Here is a 25679-nt window from a genome sequence, read left to right as displayed (position 1 = left end):
TGTATACATTTTTTTGTATGTCATTATATTTATTAAATAGTAATAAACTTTCAGCTAGTGTTTTATTGGTTTGTCTTTGGAGCAAATTCTTTCCTTCTTTTGCAGAAATATTTTTATTTGTGTGTAGTCAATATGAGTACAAGTAAAAAAAACATGTATGATGTGTTCGGTATTAAAAATATCTTAATGCAGCTCTTAAAATGAATAGGAATGATGTATGTCAGAGGTACTCAGTTAGTCATCCTTCTTGTCTTATGTCCTCTAATATTGTTTTATAACTTGATGTAAAGCTAAAGGAAGACTAGAATATGCAATAAATTTCTTAAATTTATTTGTGTTGTCTTTGATTTTTGTAATACAAAAATAACAATGTGTTGAGTGGCCCTTAGGCTCTTACTAGACCATAGCGACAGCAAAAGACATATGTTGCAAACAAGCTCCATAATAAAAAGAATTACAGCAGATATGAGGGGCACAAGCCTTGGCTCAAGAAATTCCCATTCGTTGGTTCTTATTCTTACCCAAATAGAGTTGCACCCAAAGTAGAGTTCATATGATTTTTGTTAATCAAAGGAGTAATATGTCTTATTTAAGATTTAACTGTTAATTCATTCACATAGCAAAATTGTTAGGATTATTGAGTTATACAACTACAAGGCATCTGTTTATAAATTGTTAACAATTCACAAAAAACAATATGTATGAAGGACAACAGAAAAATTACATGTTTGTCTCAGAAAGAGTGGGAATAAGACAAAAAAATAAACTTGTGATGATAATCATGTAAAAAACAGAACAAAAGAGATTTCTTGGTGTGGGTTATTCCACAGTAAAGATATCAGTTATGATGTCATTAATGAAGCCTATTAATTAAATCATATTAGTGAGATAAGTCTATTTTTCATGGAGGGAATGGTCATAATAAACAGTATCTATATCATTCAATAATATAATACCATATTAGTCACACTGGTTACCATTTCAAATTATTATTTATTATTATTCCACTCTTGAGCTATTTATAAATACTGATATAAACTCTAATATAAATAATAACAGCAGTTAATAATATTAATATAAACATTAACTCACAACAAATTTTTACAATTGTTTAGTCTCAATAGAGAGATTGAATTGTGTTAACAGCTTTTTGCATTCTACAGTGACATTAACAAAAAAATCAGATGTAGACACCACATGACTTCCTTGTACGCCTATTAAATTTATATACACATTTTTTGCTGCACTTTATAAACTTATTTCATTTGAAAGTGAGATACATATGATCCTCCAATTCTTTAATAAAGTGGACAGTTGCACAATTGCTGAAATATTATTTTATTAATGTCCGGTACTGCGATCTAGTGGGTGCTAACGCTAACCGGAAAGTTAAGCCGTACTATTATTCTACGATAGAATCCCGCGCGGTGCGGTCGCATTTTTCATTTCGTCCGGATGGACAAAAGGTGTTACTCATAGTTACTAGCATTCGGCGCCCGAATCTGATCCAAGACGGTCATGTCATACTCATAGTCCGGATGGACATTCTTCTTTGTTCGGATGAACGTTAGCTTTAATGTTTTATTTAAATTTTTATTTTATATATCAAGTGGTACGTTATGTTATAATTCATTTCATTAACTCTCAAGACGACAATTAAACCATCATTCAACAAGCAACAAGGCGTTGTCTTCATTCATCACCTATGAAAATACAGTCCAACCTTGCTCTAAAATCTACCACACCTTTCATGGTCCTCCTGGCCGGATAAATCAAGCGGATCGTTATTAGCCGGATTGAGGGACAGCATCAAGTCCCTGTATTAACGACACGGACTTAGCTGCTCTACAGCATTCATTCCTGGGTTTCGATAAGGAAAACCAAGTAAACAACCCGTTATTTATAAAAAAGCGTTTCAAAAATTAAGGGTTATGTTAAAAGTGCATTTAAAAAATTAACATTAAAGTTTGTGAATATTTCAATGGTTTATAACAGTTAAGTTTTTGACTATAATCTTACATCCGCAGGTGTAAAGATACCTCGATTCCAGTTTTGACAAGTTTTCCTTTATCGGGCTGTACAAAGCACACGCACGCGCACATCTCAGGCAATCTTTCTATTGTTCGTTGACCTGCACCCGCAGATGTTAGCAGATATCTTATATTTACAACCAATCCAATTCATTCAACTTTATTCATAGGCTATACTTTAACAATATCATTTTATATGACATTTATTTTTTAACTTAGTTTCATTCAAATTTAATATTATTTTGTGTATGTTCCAGTAAATGGAATTCAAGAATTTAATTAAAAAACGAGGTATTATGAAGAATAGTATAGCCAATTTAAAAACATTCATTGAAAACTTTGATCTTAATTCAGGCGATTACGATCTATTTACTATAAAGTTTGATAAACTGTTAGAATACGAAAAACTATTTTTCGATGTTCAATCTGAAATCGAATTGCACCAAGATGCAACAGATAAAGAACTACAGGATAGGCACACATATAATATTTTTAACTTAAATTAAAACATAAAAAAGTAGAAAATTGTTTCAAAATTTCAGAGTTAACTGATGCAACTAAAGTGATTAACTAACCTAATCCAATTTCTTTAAAACCTATACAAATTGAGCACTTTCACGGTGATGTGAAGGCTTGGCATAAATTCTTTGATCTTTTTAATAGTTCATAACCGAGAAGAATTTTCTAATGTTGAAAAATGTTATTACCTTACAAATTTCTTAAGAAGCAATGCTCTTGACGTAATAAAAAGTTTATCAGTAACGTCTGAAAATTATGAAACTGCAATAGAACTACTTAAAGCTCGTTATGATAACAAAAGGCTAATAGCAGCTAAACATGATTTAGAAATTATTAATTTAAAACCATTTAAAAAGAAAATTCTGAAAATTGATCTAAATTCATTGACCAAGTTAATTGAAATATTAATGGATTGAAGAATCTTAAATATTGACTATTTAGAATTTATTATAATACAGTTAATTACTCAAAACTTAAATTTAAATACTTTATGAGACTGGGAAAAACATTAGAAAATAATGAATTTCCAAAGTTAGAACAACTCATTTATTTCTTAGAATGTAAGCGTAAACTACTTGAATTCACAGACACGATTCAAAGTAATCAAAAACCACAGCCGCCTAATGAAGGATTTAGCGGCAAAAAATATAATTCAAAACCTAGTTCTAGTAAAAATGTATTTCATGTAAATAATTTTATGTGTACATTATAAAAGTAGCAACCATCCATTGTATCGATGTAATAAGTTTTTAAGTTATAATGTTAACGAAAGAAAAAATCTTTGTATTTCAAGAAAAATTATGTCTTAATTGTTAAGTAAACAACATATTGTCAAAGATTGCCCATGCAATCATAAATGTAAAAAATTCTCACAAAAGCATCATACGCTAACTCATTTAGATAAAACGCTGCAAGAGCCTGCAATTAAATCTTCTAAGCCGAATCAAGCTCCTTCGGCTATTCATATTATACTTTAAAATTAGAACCTAGCAAGTCTGTATTACTTGCAACAGCTGTAGTAAGCCAGGGTCTTACTTGATTCCGCTTCGATGATTTCACTTTGTACTAAAAGGTTTGCCGCCAAACTTGAGCTTCAAACCAAACCTGTTCTCATGCCGATCACAGGTATTAGTAATGTTGTTATTAAATCAAAGCTAAGTGTTGATTTAAATATTAATTCTAGGTATGAAAACTTTAATTTTAATTTGAAATGTCATGTACTGCCATCTATTACAGGTCTGTTACCTGTAAACGTAACTGACTGGGAAATTCTTTCTCAATTTTCCCTTGCCGATCCTAATTTTAATATTCCTGGGCAAATCAGGATTCTCCTAGGAGCTCAAATTATTTTTCTCTACTTAAGCCTGTTCAGTTAACTCATAATTCTAATCATACCATACTTCAAGAAACTCGTCTGGGTTTCATAGTCTCGGGTCAAATCCCTACTAAACCTATTAAGCGGAAAAACAATTCAAATTCAACATTACTTTTTGTCAGCAATGAACAGCTTTCCTCTCAATTAGTCATTCTGGAAGATTGTTTACCGACTAAGGAGGAATGTTTCTACGAAAAAAAATTTGTTGAAAATACCTTTCGTGATGACAAAGGCAGATTTGCTGTATCTTTTCCTCGTAAGGAAAATTGTACTTTAGGGGATTCGTTCGCAAATGCCACACATCGTTTCAATTTATTACAGCGTAGATTTAAGAAAAATCCTCAACTCAAGGAAGATTGCTTCCATTACATAAAATAATTTCAAGAATTAGATTACATGCAACCTTTAGATTCATCTCAGTCCAAGGTTCCATCTGAAACCTTTTATTTGCCTCATCACGCAGTATTTCGTGAATCTTCCACCATTACCAAAACACGAGTAGTATTTGGTGGTAGTGCGAAAACTTCAAATGGTCAATCACTCAATTCAATTCTTGCTACAGGTCCAGTAATATAACAAGATTTATTTTCAATTATAATTCGTTCTAGAACTTACAGCTACGTGCTATCAGGAGACATTCCTAAAATATACAGACAAATTCGCATTAATCCTCGAGATTTTTCATTACAAAGAATTCTCTGGTAAGATGGTGCCAACTCATCAATCATTCCATATAATTTACAGACAGTTACTTATGGTTTAGCACCTTCAAGTTTTCTAGCAACAAGAAATGTTTGATTGAAATTTATAATCAAAATGAAGCCTCCTTTCCTCAAGCTTGCCAATCAATCAAGCAAGATTTTTATGTCGATCTGCTCACTGGTTGTGACAACATTGACCAGTTGAAACAATTATACAATGATGTTTCGTTATTGCTTAGTAAATATGGACTTTCACTACATAAATTCCATTCCAACGTTCCAGATATGTTTGACAATTCTGATTCTTTCATCAAATTAGATAAGGATGAAAATATCGAGACACTTGGATTATTTTCGAATCTTCAAGGCGATGATTTCATCTATCAATTCAAACCAAAAGATAATAGTACTTCTTACAGCAAGCGTTCCGTTTTGTCAATCATTTCTTCATTATTCGATCCTTTAGGACTATTTGCTCCTATAATCGTTCCGTTTAAAGTGCTCATACAAGAGTTATGGTGCGCCAACCTTCACTGGGATGAAGTTCTAACCGCTCCGTTAGCAGAAAAATGGAATTTTCTGTACTCTCAACTCAAATCTTCACGTAAATTTAAGATTCCTAGATTAATTAAAATTAATTTTAGTAAGAGTTATCAATTACACGGATTTTGATGCAAGTAGCAGCGCATATGGTGCTTGTATTTTCATCAGATCTGTTGATAGCAATGAATACATTGAAACCCACTTTAAAAAAATGTAGAAAATCTAGAGTTGCTCCAGTCAAGCAAATCTCTATTCCTAGATTAGAGCTGAATGCGGCTCTTCTATTATCTCTTTTATTCAATAAGGTTAAGTGCATTGTAGGTATAAGATTTGATTCAATCCATTTTTGGTCGGATTCTAAAGTAGTACTTTACTGGTTGTCATCGCTTCCTAATCGATGGAAGGTATTCGTCGCAAGTAGAGTTTGCGAAATTCAAGAGCTAACTAAGGAATGCTTATGGAAGCACATTCCTTCAACGGATAACCTCGCAGACATCCTGTCACGTGGTTGCATGCCGGATGCATAAACCTCGTCACAACTCTGGTGGAATGGTCCGTCTTTTCTGAAGGAAGAGGGAACGTCTGGCCATCCAGTTCGTCTATCATTTCTATGATTCTGCCAGATTCGCTCAAGGAAGAGAAGTCCAGCAAAACTAATGTGTTTTCAACTGCTCTTCAAGCTACAGAAGCTGTAGAACTTTCAAAACCATTCTCTTCGTTCACACCAACATTAAACATATTTTCATATTGTCGTCGCTTCATTTATAATATAAAAAATAAAAATAATCGTATATTGTCTTGTCAGATCTTTCGTCAGAAGAAATCAATTCCACGCTGGAAATTCTTGTTCGTCAAACACATGAATTGTATTTTACTTAAGAATTGAGCGATTTAAGGAAAAATGCTGCTGTATCAAAGAAAAGCAAATTAGTTCTCTTAACCAATTTTTAGATCAAAATGGTATTATTCGCGTCGGAGGTCGTTTAAATTCTTCAAACTTGTCTTTAAATTATAAACATCCTATAGTTTTAAGTCCTCATAGTCATCTCACTCGATTGATTATTTCTCATAACATTTAAGAATATCCCATGTAGGATTACAGTTAATTCATTCCTCACTTAGGCAGAAATAGTGGATTGTCCACTCTAAAATCATAATTCACTCTGTCCTTCATAAATATTTAACTTGTTTTCGTTTTAGAGCTCAGCCTCAGAGTCAGTTACGTGTTCAACTGCCAAAAGAAAGAGTAAGAGTCACAATTTCCAGACCATTCCAGTCAACTGGTGTTGATTATGCTGGCCCAATACTTATCCGCCATAGTGGGCGGCGTACTCGATCTACCAGTCCTTTGACTATTAAGGCTTACATTACATTGTTCGTATGTCTCAGCACAAATGCAGTACACCTCGAACTCGTGACTGATTTATTAACAGAAAGCTTTATCGCTGCCCTACGTAGATTTGTAGGACGCCGACGATTGCCCCCTCACATTTTTTTCTGACAATGGAAAAAAAATTTGCGGTGCAAATTGCTATCGTAAAGAAATGTATGATTTTCTTAAAACCGACACTGGTAGTTCCAAAATTAAATCTTTCTGCGCCTCAAACAGCATAAAATGGTCCTTCATTCCTCCATACTCTCCTAGTTTCGGTGATTTATGGGAAGCCGCTGTGAAGAGCATGAGGTTTCACCTGCGAAGCGTCATGGGAAATTCTGTTCTCAACTACGAAGAATTATCTACCCTGTTAATCCAAATAGAGGCATGTTTAAATTCAAGACCATCATCTGATACCTCTGATCCCCGCTCCACTCACTCCTGGACATTTTTTAATTTTTGCTCCTTTAACCTCCTTACCTGACCCTGATTTCTCAGCGTCAACTTAAATATGCTTGCTAGGTGGCAGCTTACACAAAAATTACTGAGAGATTTTTGGAAGGCATAGTCTAACGACCACTTACATTCTCTACAACAGAGAAGTAAGTGCAAAATTCCAAATAATAACATTTATGTTGGCAATGTAGTTATAATTAAAGAAAGTAATCCTCTCCACTGATGTGGAAATTAGGAACATTTGTTGAAGTGTATCCAAGTAACGATGGACTAGTTAGATTAGTTGATGTGAAAACTAATAACACGATCGTAAAAAAACTATTAATAAATTGATTGTTCTAACAAATATAAATGCTTGCAATGATATAAGTCATCCCGAATGTAATCAATGAGATTTATTTAACGTCCTTCTAATGTATCTGCTTATTTCAATTTATTTTGGTTGTAAGCTTTGCCTGTATCATTATTAGATTTGTTGAGTTAACTTTAATTTTTGTACTTTAAAAGTTTATGTAATTATTTTATGTAATACTCTTTGTTTGTGTATTAAGTTTCATTTCATGTAATATATCGCGAAATTATAATTAAGTTAATTATAATTGGTGGGCAGTGTGTTCCGTTCCACGCCGAGCCGTCCGGTGCTGCGATCTAGTTGGTGCTAGCGCTGACCGGAAAGTTAAGCCGTACTAGCATTCTACGATAACCCACCGGGTTGGCCTAGTGGTGAACGTGTCTTCCCAAATCAGCTGATTTGGAAGTCGAGAGTTCCAGCGTTCAAGTCCTAGTAAAGCCAGCTATTTTTACACGGACTTGAATACTAGATCATGGATACCGGTGTTCTTTGGTGGTTGGGTTTCAATTAACCACACTTCTCAGGTATGGTCGAACTGAGAATGTACAAGACTACACTTCATTTACACTCATACACATCATCCTCATTCATCCTCTGAAGTATTATCTAAACGGTAGTTACCGGAGGCTAAACAGGAAAAGAGAGAGAGAGCATTCTACGATAGAATCCCGCGCGGTGCGGTCGCATTTTTCATTTCGTCCGGATGGACAATCAGTGTTACTCATAGTTACTAGCTTTCGGCGCTCGAATCTGATCCAAGGCGGTCACGTCATACTCTTAGTCCGGATGGACATACTTCTTTGTTCGAATGAACGTTAGCGTTAATGTTTTATTTAATTTTTATTTTATATGTCAAGTTATATGATATGTAACAATTCATTTCATTAACTGTCAAGATGACAATTCATTAAACCATTATTCAACAAGCAACAAGACGTTGTCTTCATTCATCACGTATGAAAATACAGTCCAACCTTGCTCTAAAATCTACCAATTAATATCAAATATTTATACAATTATTAATTCAACAATCTTACATGAAATATTAGGCTGGCGTATAAGTTCCTTTATTACTCGTATTAACTAGATCAATATTATTTGTATATCTTTGTGAGTTGCTGATTAACAAAAGTTTCAGATTTCTGTTGTGTCGTATAAATAAAAGTTAATAATTAAACTATTCTATTTAGTGAACGACTGTATACTGGTTACAAATGTTAATTTCGACCTTACAGTGTAAAATATTCAGTTTTTATTGTTGGATTATTTAGTGAATAATAAAAAATGAAAAAGAAAGATAACATGAAGAAATTTATCTTTAAAAAACAACAAGAAGATTAATATAAAGAGAAAGACAATGCTAAGAACAAGGGAAGAATAAAAAAATTAAGAGAAAATTATGATTATAAAGAGGAAGAAAATGTAAAAACCAAACAAAGAATATAAAGATTAAGAGAAGATGATAAATATTAAGACGAAGAAAATGTTACAACCAAAGAAAGAATAAAAAGGAAGAAAATGTTGCAAATAAAGAAAGAATAAAAACATTAAGAGAAGATGATAAGATAAACAGGAAGAAAATGTTAAGACCAAGGAAAGAATAAAAAGATTAAGAGAGGATGATGAATATAAAGAAAGAAAATTTGAAAACTAGAGAATGTGTACACAAATTAAGATCAGAGGAATTATATCAAACCAAAAAGTAATTAAATGATTGGCAACAAAAAACAAATAAATGAAATTATGATTAACTCTGACTTAGGGATAATATTGTCCGACAATATCAGAGGAGCAATGAACTAAAAGATAAGAATTTTTTGTAGTTTATTAAAGATTGGGCATGTGTACCTCAGTGTATATGTTGTTCTTGTGAGGGTCTATTTTTCAGTCATTCTGTAGTTAACTTTAATAGAGATAAAATTAAACAGAAATTCCAGAATAATTAAACTAGAAAATCCAAAAATAATACGATTCTAAATTATAATATTAAGTAATCAAATGTTTTACCAAATTTATTACATTTACACATTTTTAAAAGTACATAAAATTCTATTTTGCTAATAATTTCTGATTTTTTTCATTTTTTTTTTTTGAATTGTTATATTGAATTATTATTTATTGTAAATTTTTTTTACAATCATGGGTTAATAATTATTAATAAATCAGTATTTATAAATTAAAAATATAAAAAGTTAAAAAAAAAGAAGATGAAGTCTGATTCGAATTGATGTGCCTTTCTTTGTAAGATACATATATTTCATTAATTAAAATTTTATTTGGTTATATCTCTGGAACCAATGCAAATAAATACCACTTATGATATATCATTGAAAAGCTCTTCGTTGAGGGCATGTTACTGCAATTAAGAAGAAGTCCAAAATCAAAATATTTTGGGCTTTTTTGGACACTTTTGATTTAGTCGATTGCAATCAAAGATGTTGCTATTGATTGCTAGATGTTACAACTGTCCTAAATCCAACATTTCAACATCCTATGACTAATTGTTTTTGAGTTATGCGAGATACATATGTACGTACAGACATCACGCTGAAACTAGTCAAAATGGATACAAGGATAGTCAAAAATGAATATTTCCGTTGATATCTGAAAACTGAAATTTTTCACAATCACAATACTTCCTTTACTTTGTACAAGGAAATAAAATTGAAGTGTGTAGGAATTTTGAGGTAATATTTAGATTCAGTGTCAAAAAATATATGAGAGTAAGTCAAAATAATCTGTATAACAAAACTCTTGTATACTAGTATAATAATTGTCCTTGTGTCATAGATTTTTATATTAAAAAAATTATTATAATTTTTTTATTACACTTAGCATTGTATGTAGATTAACTTACTTAATACTTTAACAACAACCTTTTTCCATAAAATTTGTGTTATGTAGAACAGTTTTGGATAAAGTTTCATACCAGATAGGTATACTTATACATATTGTTATATTCAAGTGTACATTTTTTTGCATTGAATTCATTTATTGTTACTTTATTCTTCTCACAAAATGGTTAGTTTTGCTAGCTGGAGAAAAAATTGGTTTTTAGAATTTTTATGAGTGGTATTTTTGCTGGCATTATAATCGTATGATGATTGATAAATCAAGAAAAATCTACTAAAAGAAAGAAAATGTGTTCTTGCTGTTGTTGTTTATTTATGTTAACTGTTACCATATTTGGATCGGTGACTTACCAATGAAGAAAACATAAAACTTGAAGGTACCTACCATTATCTAGATAATTATAGCTACTTGTGAGGTTGGATTGCATGAAAAGAAATTTAAGTATAATAACTCTGAATTACATTTTTTATTGATTTAACAAATTGAATGTTGGAAATATTTATTAATGTAAGTAAAGTAGTATTTATTGGTAGAAAATAAACAGTGAGGAGTGCCCTAATTTCATCACCCATAAGAAGATATATCTATATTTTTTATCTGAATTTAGTAAAGGATTGCATGTACAGTAGAAATGGTTTTGTCATCAGTAACAAGATACTTAATAGTTGTTTCTTAAAATCAAGAACCAGAAAGTAGTAGTTGGTTGTACAATTTGATCATCCAACTGTAGCTTCTAGTTTCCTTTTGTAATTTCGACACAGTTTAATATAAAAGTTTATATGCAATTATGTCAAAACATATTTTTAGGCTAGAATGAGTTTATAGTAACATTTTTTTTGTTATAAAAAAAATGTTGTTAGCAAAATTCTGTATAAAAAGTATAAAAATTTGCCTCTCTTTTTGAATACATAATATCTAAAATATTTTTCAATGTATAATAAAAATGTAACAATGGAAACAAAAGTAATAAAATGCTGAATTTATTCTAAAAGTTCCCAGTTACAGATAAGAAAAGATCAGTTTATATTTTCAAAATTATCATAGTTTGTAAACGAATCACTAAATAGATAAATGAGCAGAATCATCTAATGAAAGCCATATTTTGTGAAATTTTTAAAAAATTTATTACCTAATAATGATTGAAGATGGACTAAAAAAATGTTAGTCAAAAAATTCAAAAATGTCTCATGTGTTGATCTATTCAGTTATTCTATTTGACTGTTCATTTATACATTAATTTGCTGTACGTATATAGCATGGCATGGCAATGAAACGTTAATTTTGAAATTATTTAAATATTTATCGCTTTAATTATTTTTGATACACCAAAACAATTTAAAAATTAGGTTATACAACGTACTGATATTATTAAAATATGATTGATTGATTTATTTCCAGAACGCATCACCCTCATCTTCAGAATAAATTCCAAGTTTATCGATTGGTGCATCAAGGTCATCAAAGTCGGTATCACCTAAATCATCCTCTACATCACTCTTCTCAGATTGTTTATCGGTTTTGCTTGAAAGTAAATTTTGTGAACCGACTATTTTTGTGTAATTTTCTTTGTCATTAAACTGTAACAGCGCATCATTAACTGTTTGACCTTTTTTATGTTGATGAAGTAAAAATATCATCTTTTTTATAATGTTCACATCTACTAAATCCAGAAGAGGTTTATGTCTCATTTTTAAATCTGCAGCTAAAAAATCAGCATCAGAATTAAACGTATCTGATAAAAGTATTGAAGATTGAACAGGCATTAGCAATTTTCTAATTTTTTTTGTTATTTTATTCTCATAGATATAGAGTACTGCTGGTGGTGTCAGTACTATTCCACATTTATGTGGTACAATATCTGTCTCTTTTATCTCTGCAGCCATCTGAAAATTAATACAGATATAATTAGAAGTTTACTCGGAGTAGTGAGAGTTTTCAATATTTATTAGTTTTCAGGATTTAACAATTATTTTTAACAACAAAAGGGTTATAATTATTTATACAGCTTACTGTGTGTTTAGTCAGCTGTTTGACATTATTTTTCTGTTATGCATATTGTTGGTTCCAAATTTAAGTAAGAAAATTTGTTTTTTTTTTGTATCTGAACTTAAATCAATGTGCATTTGTTGTGATTCAATTAATGTAATATCTCAGTAGTAGTTGGCTAATGGATAAACTGTCTAATTGTAACTGAGCAGACAGCTAGTTATGAGGCAATATAAATAAGAATTTTTACTTATAAAAGTTTTATACATTTTACTGGTTCAACTTTATCTATCAACTAAATTCTTAGTATTATTATGTAGTTAACTTTAAATTATAATTAGTTTTTTAAATCTTATATTATTACAATGTTTCTGAAAATTATAATGAACTCATTAATTTTATAGTCAGCATGCTAATAAATGTGCTATCAATCGTTATAGTCAGGATGCTACTCTCACAGACATTTCTGATTTTAGAGAACTATCTGTTTGTAAGGGACAAGATCTAATTTACCCAAGACCATTAGTTATTATTTTTACTTTCATTTGTACTTCTTCCTCTTAGTGTTATAATTTATTTTTTTTTACTGTATATAATAAAAATACAAAAATATAAAATTAGTAATTCATTATTATTACTTTTACTGTGTTTTCCATAAAATTTGATTTATTCCTTTCAGCAGTACTTTGATTATATACTAACTGTTAAAAATAAAGATTACTTTCTGTTATTGAAGATAACCTTCTTAATCAGTAATTGAATATTTTGTTTTAAGTCCATTCAATCCATTAAATGTTTTTTTTTTTTTTTATTTTTAAGCGGAAACATGCTTTTGTTTGTAAAGGGTGGTCAGTTTTAATTTACTGTAATAAATTTTTATTTACACTAATACAAATATTTTACACTAATGTATATTATTAGTCAACCTAATAACTTAGTTAATTTTGAGTGTGATAAACAAAGTCGCTTTTGATACGTAAAACACTTGTCTATTAATGCCTGCTTTTTCCTTAGTTTTTACAGTAAGGAGAGTGGAATCTGATGGAACTTGTATGGCCTTATGCCCTTCCTGACATTACTCTTCAAGAGAGAATGAGATATGGAAATTTGTAGTGCATGAAGATGCTGTACCTGTTTAGGATTTAAACCCGAGAGCCTGTGGGTAAAAAAGACTAATTCTCCACCAACATGGTTGTGTTTTTAAAACATATTATTTTTAATTTTCTACGGAAGCTGTAACATTGTTTTAAATTCCAGACATATGAAGATGTAAGGAATAAATTACCTGTGGATTAGAAAACATAAATCGGTAATGGGTTTAATAAAATATTATGAAAATTCTTATACGTATTAAAAGTAATGAAGATGATCATTTGATTAATTTAAGATTTCGTTAGTGACTTTAGTAAAAAATAGTGCACTAGTTTTTTACATAGTGTAATTTTGAAAAAAGGCAAGGAAACACCTTTTTGTTATTTTACCAAGATGAGGTAAAATTTACAGAACCTAAGCTAACAGAAAAATTAACTGATGCATTAAACTGCCAAAATACCTATTAACCATTCATTATAAAACACTTTTATCATGACAGAAGTCTTAATTTGGTGTGTATGTGTGTTAGAGAATTTCAAATCGCATATGATTACGATCAAGTAATAACACTAGCAGGATATATCTTTTATACTCTTTCATACAAGCAAGCAAATTACTTGAGCAACATTTTATGTAGGTTCACTGGTACACTACTTAAAATAATAAAATTCAAGATATAAAAAAAATGGACTGTCCTTCACCATTACAAGAGCTGACTGCCTTTATATAAACAATTACGTCACACAGTTCACAATACAAATAGCATTTTTAGTGATACAATAAGTATTTAATTAGTTTCAGAATATAATCAAATGTTTATATAATTGTTTAATAACTTTTTCACATCATTTAATAACCTAAGTTAACAAGAACAAAAAATAATCTAAATATAATTTCATATATAGGGAGAATTTTATTATGAATTTAAAATAAACATTTTTTTTTTAAATTTTACTATTAGTACTTAGATTTTTTTTAAATTATAAACATAAATGTTATAAATATTCCATTATAAGAGGAACTTAAAATTATAATGAAATAAAAATTAAATTATTGAAATATAAAATAAATATATTAGAAAGGCTTATAATTATTTCAATTTTCCTCTAATTACCAGAACTAATAACATTTTTTTTCTCTCTGGATAACAATCTGCAACTAGCTCTAAAATTAATGTTTTATAAAAAATATCGTGTTCACTTTATTTTCAGGATTAGCTTTAAACACACACAGGTGTCCTTTAAAGCTGAGGCCAAACTCTACAAAGTGATTCTACTTAACGCATTGAAGAAAAAATGTCCAGTGAATATTGGTCCGAAAACGCATTTTTTTCTGTCTGTCTCCCGTTTTGTGTTTATAAGAAAAAAATAACGATACTCTTCGTTGACAAATTTCAAAATGGCCGTCGTTAAAATTTTTCATTTTAAATATCTTAAGAATTGTTAGATTTATCAAATTTTGCTGTATTATAAAAAAATTATGAAACATTTTTTTTGTGAACAAAACGACACCTTAGTTGTAAAAATCCGACGATAAACAACAGAGTTGTTGCAAAACGCAAGCCTAAACCGATATGGTAGCCATTTTGTTTTTTATTATTGTGACTCGCTTGATAACTAAATCAGATTTCCTGGTTAAAATTGCTAAAATTAGCAATTTTAATGATAAACCATGATTATAAAAAAACAAGATGGCCGCCATATCAGTTTAGGTCTACGTTTTATAGTAACTCTGTTGTTTGTCGTCGCATTTTTACGACTAAGGTGTCGTTTTGTTTACAAAAAAACGCTTCATAATTTTTATAATAAAACACAATTTGATAAATCTAATAATTCCTAAGATTGAAAAAGTTAACACCGCCTTTTTGAAATTAGTCAACAAAGATTATCGTTATTTTTTTCCTGTTAAAAAATGTCAGCGCAATAAAATTAGAAATCGTTTATTAGAAATAATAATTTTCTTAAAAAAACAAAATGGCGAACAGACAGAAAAATATGCTTTTTCGGACCTAAGTTCACTGGACATTCTTTCTTCAGTAAGTTCATTATATAGGAAGAAAAATCACTTCCTAGAGTTTGGCCTCGCGTTTAAAGGAGACTCTGTATTTATAAAAATTTGGTATTATATACTGGATTGTTACTTCCTCAGCATTAGATACTGTTTCTAAGTCTGCCCTGCTTCTCCAGCCACATCTACTCATTCCATTATCCTACTGTAACACTAGATTAAAATTATTTACTTTTGTTCCCTTTTAATGAACGTTGTACGTTACTTATATGATCTAGACTGCTGCTGGTGCTTTGTTTTACAATTTAAGACTAATGATAAGTATTAAAATATCTTGGCTGACCTGATACGTAATAATCAATAATAATTTTTGTAAAACTAATGATTACTTTTTTATAACTTCAAAAAAAAATCTTCCACGATATGTTAAATATAAAAATACTGTAAAATATGCAGTCTTTCTTGTTACATGAAGACACTGTTGCTTATGTATCCATACAATATCCGTACAACAGATCAGGAAAAATAAATGTTTTTTTTTCATTTTCAAAGTTATTTCATTCATAATCAAAGAAAATTGAAGTATTTTCATTTTCCTTCATTATGAATAAATTATTGTAATCTTAGGCTCGCATTCGTAAATTTAAAGAGGGAGAAGAAACTGAACTGCAGTATTTGAAGGTCTGTTATTTATGATATACTATCAAAAATTTTAATTTCACATACAACAGATAATGGTTTTCTTCTGAACATTAACTTTACTGGTGAGATGGTATCACTCGGCTTGAAATCTTTAAATAAAGAAAAAAATCTGTATCAATTTAACAAGTATATTTATGACAAATTACTGTACGGCCAGTAACAGTCATCCACTAGTTTCATCTCTAGACTTTTTAAGAATATATTACTACAATCACAAAAGATTTTTGTACATTACATTGTATTCAACTCACCAGGTCAGTTTAGAGGTTAAAATCGTCATAACAAAATAAACTGAGTTTTGAAGTCGGAGTTCTAAGGTTTTAGTCCTTCTAAAGGTAGTTGCTTTTATAATGGATTTGATTGCTAGACTGTGGATACCGGTTTCTTTAGTGGTTGGGCTTCAATTAATTACACGTCTCAGGAGTGGTCGACCTGAGTCTGTTCCAGACTACATACATGTTTACCGGTACATTTACACTTTTATGTAGGCCTGGCAAACTTGTGGCGGTAAGTGCATTTGACTATACACACACACACACATATCCGGACCTAGCAGTAGCAGAAAACTGGTTGGAGAAAACATATTGAATTTAATCAACTGTTGCTAGCAGATTGGTTCTACAGAAGATTTTGGTTAACATGATCCAGTTAACTCGATTTGATAATCCATTGTCATTAGGATATTTTTACATTATTATTGCAATTAATTTTTTTTTTTACAATGAAAACTATACATTCATTGATCTTTTCTTTGGGATAATCTGCAAAGAATGACATTTATTACATTATTAGAACATTTAACATGTCTTCTCAAAGAATTAGTAAATGATTTTTCAACTGATTGTGAATTTTATGGAAGTATATTTTCTTTCCGTCCGTTTAGAGTAAGAGCTTACTCGAATGCTTTCTTTCGGTATTTTAATTCATAGAATTTTAATTTACTATAATCGTCGTTTTATTTTCACTAATATAATAATGAAATATATGTATTAAGTCAAGGTATTAATTCATAACTTAATTCTTGAAATCAAAAGGTCTCACTCTAGACTTGGAGAAATGTTTTCAGGGCATGAATACAGTAATTTTAAAGGTAATACCTATGGTACAGTGATAATGGAAAGTTACTTCAGTACCCTGAGTATGTTGAATTTGTTTTTTGGTAATAATTTCACTAATTGTACTATTTATTTGTTACTTTATTTGTCCCGATACATGCATTTTTAATAGTGCAACAAAAAAAGTGTGCAATAGATCGAGTGTTGTATTAGGTAAAATGACGTTCGTACCTAGCAGCTAGGACGAGTGGTGGCGGCGTAGTGGCGTGTAGTGTTGTGTGGGTCGAGGAGGCGGCCGATATTGATCGAACCCCTTCAGTTCACTTGCACATTATATTTCTCATAGCGCTCGCATAAAGCGCAGCAAGTACACGAGTATTTTTACCCGAGAAGGTCGACCGGTCACAACCTAACATTGCTTTCTACCCTCAATGAAATAAAGGTATTTAAAAGTAAAACAGTATTATTTGGTAGCGTTCGCTAAGTTTTTCTTTTTGTGTTTTTTTACAATTAATTTTGGAAAGCTTTATTTACATTTTAAATAGAAACTTTTATACATTTTTGTATTTATAATTTTAACTCGGTGGTTATTTGCTTCTTAAGATATGGACGTATCATAAATCAATAAACCAACCAAATATTTGTCAACGAGGTTCATTATTATTATTTTTGTTATTACTTTTCATCTTAAAATCATAAACAAGTAACGTTCTAGTAATATAGTTTCACTGAAACTATATTTTATTTCTATAATTCACTGCAAGCGAACGTTAGGCCGATAAAGATTGTATACATATACCGTAAAAGGTGGTATCCATATACAAAGGTATTACATATAAATCTAATTCTTAAAATAAAAACGCAATTTAAAAGATATTGAAAATAATTTATTACGATTTTCTTCGATGGGTAATCTGAAGAAAGTACAATACTCTACTGTTTAAAAATATTTTTGGTTCTTTAATCGAAAAAATAATTTAACTTAATTTCGAAATTTAACGATTTAAAAATTGCAGTATTAATAGCACTAATAAAAGTATTATGCTCAGCATTTTATAAATTAATGTATAGGTAATCGATAATGATACCTATTTAAAAAAATATTTTTACTTTATTATTATGTTACATTTCGCATATCGATGTGTTAAGTAAGAACTTTTGTTTATGTAATATTTTAACCGTACTTACTCGAAAACTTATATTTAACTTTTTAAATAAAATAGTCAAAATAAAACCATTTCAACTCCATATTACTCATGTTATTGTTTACCAGTCAAACTTTCTGAATTTGAACATATAATAAAAGTATAAATAGGTTCATATTAAACAGTTTCAGATTTACATATTTAACAAAAATGTACAAAAGATGAGTACACGTACGAATATACTCTCTTAATTGCATAAATTACATCGTTTAATCTGTAAATATAAATTTTTTATCCTTTTTCACCTTATTAATAAAAAATATTATTAATAAAAGTATGCTAAGAAGGATAGGATAAAGCAAGCTACCGAAAGTAGTAAAAATAACCTAAATTACAAAATATAAGTTGTACGTAGTAATTTTTAATATTTTTAAAAATGTTCATATTCAGAAAATTTGTAAGAGTGTGTTTGTGTGACTTCGGGCGTCCACTCAAAAACAAATGGTTAAATTTCTGCCTAATAATTCATACCCGTGCCCGATATCAACTAAGTTTTTGGTATCGCAGCCGTTAGCCGTACTAACTAAACCAGTAAGACAGCAGTGGTTATCGAGGTGGTGGCCTTCTTCGATAAAGCAGGAAGTGGTTTTTAATGTAGTTTATTGTTTCTCTCGGATGGTTCAAAATATGAAGAATACGGTTTTGATTATTTTGGCGAAGTATTTTCTCAAAAAAGTCAGAACACAAGGTCTTTTTTGCAGCAAAGATAACTCAAACAATACAGCTGTAAACGCATGTTTTTTCTGATTACATTAAAAGTATTTTACCTACTCTGAAAGTAATAACGTAGGTTCCGCGCTACAGTACATTTGCAATACTTCTGAGGTATCGACAACTACGGTCACAATATGCAGTGAAACTGCACTTAGCGTTTTTAACTTCGTTTGTATTCGGCAACCGGTTTATTAATATCGTTTTCTTACATCGATAAAAATAAAGTGTATATTGATATAAAATCTGTAATTTTGGATTTATTTTTATTTTGAATACGTTGTCAAATAAAAATTGTTAGATTACAATATTGAGCACAGTTCAGTCGTTAATTAATTTCCTACAGTTAAATTTTCTGGCTATCTAAACGGAAAATAAATCCACCTTTATTTTGACTTGCAACAACTTTGAATAGTAAAAAGAATAATTCACCTTCGTTTCATTTCACTCTGATAATAAAAATTCTGATTAGAAAAAGTAGCTGTAAAAACGATTTTTAAATTTTCGAAGTTATTGTTTTTAACTAATGAAATTCTTCATCGGATGATTTTTCATGGTTTATGAGTTTTTCTTATACGTGTTTTATTACTGATGCGATATTTTTTGGAGTAGGTTTAGGGTTTAGGGTCTTCAATTTTCAACTTTGTAAGAGATTGTACGGTAATAAAATACAAGAATATTGTATTTATTTTTAAAAGCATTTTTGCGAATGCGTGTTCTAAATTTTATTTACTTTCATGTTAAAAGTTTTATTTAGGATACAAATGAAATGTGAATATGAAAATAGTAATCACAGTAATTAATAATTAATTTCACCTTAGAAGTTCGTTCGGTAAAATTACTAACCGATCTAAAATATGTAAACGATGAACCGAAGATTCTGGATACGATTTCCTGTCTGTGACTGCCATATTGAAATTTTTTCAACAATTTAATTCTGTTACCTAGTAACAAAAATGCAGGAGTTGAATCTCTAACTACGTTAGAACTGCAGGAGTTCAGTGTAAAATAGTGAAACAAAACGAAAAGGAGGTTTTAGCACTGATTAAGCCTATTCCTTCCGTTTTTTCTAATAAAAGTAGATTAATACTATTTAAAAATGATTAAGCAGATAAAAAAAATATCGGCAGTAAAAGAAAAGATTGTGATTCAGAGATAGATAGATAGATAGATAGATAGATAGAGAGAGAGAGAGAAAGAGAGAGAGAGAGTGATTGAGAATGTTTTTCAAACCTTTTTGTTTTAAAAGGTATTTAAAAAACTCTAAACAATTTTTTATAGGAAAAAAATCATGAAATCAGGCGTTTCCAAGGTTGTTGGTTGTGTTTACATGGAGATTATTTTTCAACACCTTAAGGAACTAATTCCTTTATAACATTACAGATACAGATGGGGGTGTGATGAAGTAACCTGCAGATAGTGAGCAATTGGAATAAACAAAAACAAGTTCTTATATTTTTTATGATTTTTATTACGGTTAATTTGTTACGACTAAGCGGTTATAAAGCATTCTCTTCATCAGTAAGATATCAGTTGTTCATGTTACGCGCCACCCAAGCTGATAAAACTCAACTCCTTAAACGTCTTAGAACATTACACTGTTCAATGAGTACACAAGTAGCGAGATAGAGAAAAGTAGCGAAATTCACCGGGTTGGTCTAGTGGTGAACGCGTCTTTCCAAATCAGCTGATTTGGAAGTCGACGAGGGTTCCAGCATTCATGTCCTAGTAAAGTCGGTTACTTTTACCCGGATTTGAATACTAGATCGTGGATACCGGTGTTCTTTGGTGGTTGGATTTCAATTAACCACACATCTCAGGAACGATCGAACAGACACCGTACAAGACTACACTTCAATTATACTTATACATATCATCCTCTGAAGTATTATCTGAAAGGTAATTACCAGAGGCTAAACAGGAAAAAGAAAGAAAGATAAAAGTAGCCAGGTTTGATGTAACAGAATTATTTTTTTAAAACTGTTTCCACACATCGATAATTTAAAAAAATTCCTGCTACTATTTTATATAAAAATACAGTAGTATTTTCCTAATTTATTTATTTTTTAACTTATTATTATTTTTTAAATTATAGTTTGATGTTTTCTTCTAATTATTTAGGCATTAAGTATATATAATGCGGTATAATATATATGAATATACACATACATTTATATTTACGCGTATAAATATATGCATATAAATGTGTGTGTGTGTATATATATATAAAACACCACGGCGTTGACCTATGTCAGCAGATTGAAGTATACCTGCAAAAATTAATTCAGTAAAATTTTTCCATTCAATAATTTAAGTGATGATCCTGTTCTACTCTGTTTCGGGATGAAAACTATTCTCAAAATATTATTATCCGTTCACGATGACTTAAAAAAAAATATTAGTAAGAGCATCATCACTAACTACTGACAGGTAAATTATTTAAAAGAAAAAAAGTTACTTTTTTACTTCAAACATGATCATCTTTTACAGAAAGATCTCGTCGTAGATCGGTGGTTCTACTTCCAAGCAACTTCTTCGTTAATAGCATCACATATATCTATAAAATTCTATATAAATATATTATAATGTTTCTGTTGTCTGTACTCAATATTTAATTATTGCGATATCAGAAGAGGGTTTATTGTAAGGGAAGGGACCTTTTTATTTTTTTTCTCTTCTAATTTTATTGCTCTTTTCGAAATGAATGATGTGCTGAAACAAATTTTGTAAAGGTTGAGTCGTATTGCAGATACCTCGTGCTCCATTCGAGGAATGATCACGCTTCAGACCCTCTAACATCTCTTAACATTGCGCTCAAATCACGTTCAAAGGCGAATCTGCAAATTGCGTTTGTGAAAATATACTTCGTCTCAATCGATTTACGTTTTTTTCATAGAATTTTTTATGCACGTCAACGGTAGTATGTACGAATACAGTACATCATTAACTCGTGAGGTTTATATCACTATTGTTTATTTTATATTTCATAAAAATAAGTAATTTTTGTCCTCATTTAATTTTACGGAAATTTATCATTCCTCTATGCAATAACATTTTTAATTGCAGAGAAGTTTTTTTTACATTTTATTTTAGGTACTTCTTGATAATTACGTTAATAAAATTTTAATGCTTTACAATTACAATATTATTTTTATTTCGAGATCTTCAATCGATTTAACTAATAATATATCTTCTGATTTGTGGACGATAAATAAATATTAATTCTTCTTTATTGATTTTATAATTGCATAAAATTTGCAGCCTTTTATAGAAAATATTTGAGTATTTTGAAATTTAAAAAGAGGCTTCGACCTATAGCTCCGAAAAATTAAACAAAATTCAAAGGAAAAAATAAAAGCAAAAATAAATGACTAGGAGAAATATTTTCTGTTATATTGACACGGGTTGTGCTGTTATTATAAAAAACTCATAATATAATAGGAGGAACGTTAGATTATTTAACTACTCTTTAACAAAGACACAAATTCAAACATACATTGAACTTTTACCGTTATTGGAGGTTGTTGATGTCCGCCTATCAAATAAAAGTGATATTCGTTTACTACGTCAATTCACCTTAGCGAATCATGATAACAGAAAGTAAGACTTATATTAATTATATTAGGTTATTACATTTAAAAATATACCATTCGTTTATTTTTAATTTTGAATATTCTTGCTTTCTAAGTTGAACTAAAAGTAAATTTATATGCTCATTTTTTTTTTTTTTTGTAAATTCATGTTAAGTGAATTAGGCTTAATAATGCAATTTATCTAAATTATTAAACTAAGAATTGTTATCTTTGGAAAACATAACGTTTTTATAAAATTACGCATTAAAAATGGATTAGGAGGAGGTAAGACTTGGTAATCAAGCTATTAATATGAGCTTGGTTAATAGCCAGCTTGGTAAACAAGCTGGCTATTATGATTAGTGATTATAATATGTTCCTTTTATTCATATGATCTTTATGTAATTTAATGTTTTACAAAACTGGAATGGAGCTGATTTTAAAACAATCTAACAATAACGTATAATATATGTTATCGTTAGATTGTTTTAAATGGTTAGATGGGTTTTTCCCATAGAAAAAACCCATGGCTTGTAAGTGATCAGTAATAAAAATTTGTACTTGTAGTTAAAACTGGTACCTCCCCTTACAACCCTTTTAATCCAAGGTCTTTATTAAACATGTTTTAAATACGTATAATTAAAACCATTCACTTCCCAGTTACTTCGATCAAATTTGGTTACCTCAAATTAAGAATAAGGTTCTAGCAAGAATTACTCAGTAAAAAGTAGTCCTATCACCTACAGCATATAGGGACGGGTACAACCCTAGATAACAAAAGATACATATATGTACTAAAGGCCGCTATGCTAGAAAATGGCATAAGCCGCAGTCTTTATGGTATATATTTTTCAATTCTTGGAGGCTCAAAAAAAATTTGAAATTATACTTTGAGTTTTTGTTGTACTTTTATTAATCAGCTTATTTGTTATTTAAAAAAAAAAAAAAATACTTAAATCGGTACAAAAATTTCAAGTATTATTATCTTTATGTTTAAAATTTTGAACTTTTTTTTTTAAAACCAATGTTTTACATAAAATTCCTGTTTTACGTTATCGTTAGATCGTTTTAAAATCATCTCCACTCCGGTTTTGTAAAACATTGAATTACATAAGGATCAAATGAATAAAGGGAACATATTTCTTTTTTTAGGAAATCATTTACTAACAGTTGGGTATTCATAATGACATTTTAATGATAATAATGCAAAAATGTTCTTGTCTGTCTACTTTCATTGACTTTTCACACTAAATCTAAACCTAGTATTGATTAAATGATGTCGAGTGGAACATAGATAATCTGTAATCATTATTAATTTATCTCATACTTCTTTTCATCAGCGTAAACGTTTCACTCTTTCTACTGTTGTGGTGACTATGTAACATAGATAAAATAAAACCTACATAAAAAAAGATTTGTTATGAAAAGTTTATTGGATTTCGAGGTGTAAACAAAGGGGTGTAAGGCATTCATTTTCCACATGTCATAAATACGTGAGCAAATGATTAGTAATATTAAAATTATTTGCTGTAACTAAAAGTAATTACCGGACGATGATTTTTCAGCAACGTGATAGGTATTACTTACATTCTGTGACATTAAGGAACGGAAATGTTCTAAGGAATAAAGTCAACTATCGTTAGACCAGAAGGCTAACAGGCAATGGACGTAGAACTGGGGTACGGCTGGAGTTAGCTCTTTACACGAACGCCTCCCTCTCGGATGTTCGATAGATAATATTAAGCTCTGTCATAACATCAACAAAAACAGATTTATTTAGGACTTTTTAGACGTTTTGAATGCTATGTTTTAACACAGATAAAATAAAAGAGACGGTGGAAGGATATATGGATACTGTGTAAAAAGCTAATAAAAAAAAAAAATCCTACTACTATAACTTAATATTGTAATCTAATTTAAAATAAATGGATATTTATTATAATAGGATATTTTTTAACATTTAGGTTTGGTTAGTTTTGTTTTGGTCGGATTGCAAAAGGATTAGTAAACTAGACGGATTCAATTTTTATTGTAGTTTTTCTTAAGGAAGTTGAATTTTTCCTCTCCGAAAGAAAAGTACCTGAAGCTTCAAACTTTGTACCTGCAGCGTTTAGTGGGAAATAATAATAAAAATTATAATAGATCGTTTAAAAAAAAACGTTTAGAAACATTTTTTCTCAATTTATATAAAGTTTAACTTTTTTGTTTTAGTTTTTTATTTATTAAAATACCTTTGGTTTTTAACAAAATATTTGATTAAATAATAATGGAATATGAAGATTACCAACAATTTTATATAGTTCTCGGTAGAAGAACGATGAAATTCGTAAATTATGTATGTAGTAATAATGTGTCTTATTACGAACCCTTCAACGCGTCGGTCAATCTACTCTTCAATCAGAATCGTAGGAAACTTGCGTGGTTTGGTTTTATAATGACAACAATCTCGACTTGAAAGCGATTAGAATCTTACGTTACCTCCGTTAAAGATGTATTGTTAATCAGGGTCTAATTAACAATAATAAATTCGTATAGCGAGGAAAGGACGGTACTTCAGAATATTCTCATTCGACTAGATAAATTATCGGCTAGGGGAATTGAGAAAATTTATACAAGAGCTTACTGAGAAAATACACGCAAAATAACTAATTTCGGAAATGAAAAATTCTAAGGGGCTCATATGACAGACTGTTATTAAATCCACATTCTTCTTGGTTCCAGAGAACATTGTAAAAAACCCACGTATAAAATCTATGAACAAATATATAAATATGAAAAATCGAATTTCTGGGTGCAACTATTAAAGTTTAATAATGTTGCCACGTTGTTTCATTCATTTTTATTCGATTAATATTATTTTAAAAGTTAACTTCTTACATGAAAATAGTAAATAAAAAATAACAAGGTTTAAATAAAAATATACCTAGGAGCGGTACCGACCGGGAATTTTAATTCTTCTTTCTACGTTTACCATCTCATCACAACAGATATTTTTCAAATTCAGCAGGGTATAATTTTCAGTTTGTTAAAATTTTAAGGGGTTACAATTTTGCTTTTAAATCTAACGAATTTATTATTAAGAACGTAATTTATTATTTTTTAAAAAACTAATTTAAGTAATAAATTAACGCCGTACAAAACAGAA

General features: G+C 29.7%; 2 protein-coding genes across 2 annotated transcripts in view; one reads left to right on the top strand and one right to left on the bottom strand.

Moving 5' to 3' along the window:
- Positions 1-11350: 11350 nt before the first annotated feature.
- LOC142329084 (centrosomal protein of 19 kDa-like) lies at positions 11351-17315 on the bottom strand. The gene is made up of 2 exons (XM_075373424.1): positions 17278-17315; positions 11351-12087 (listed from the first exon to the last, which is right to left on the bottom strand). The coding sequence occupies exon 2, from the start codon at positions 12085-12087 to the stop codon at positions 11593-11595; it is 495 nt and encodes a 164-aa protein (XP_075229539.1). The 5' UTR covers positions 17278-17315; the 3' UTR covers positions 11351-11592.
- A 24-nt stretch (positions 17316-17339) lies between these two features.
- Positions 17340-25679, top strand: part of LOC142317765 (uncharacterized) — an 83211-nt gene continuing 74871 nt past the window's right edge. Inside the window, exon 1 of the mRNA XM_075354315.1 lies at positions 17340-17488. The gene's annotated coding sequence lies outside the window, so the exon portion shown is untranslated. The remainder of the gene's footprint in view (positions 17489-25679) is intronic.

Source organism: Lycorma delicatula, chromosome 1 (assembly GCF_047948215.1).
Source record: "Lycorma delicatula isolate Av1 chromosome 1, ASM4794821v1, whole genome shotgun sequence".
Lineage (NCBI taxonomy): Eukaryota > Metazoa > Arthropoda > Insecta > Hemiptera > Fulgoridae > Lycorma > Lycorma delicatula.
Note: the sequence above shows the minus strand (reverse complement) of the source record. Positions and strands in the feature narration are given on the sequence as shown.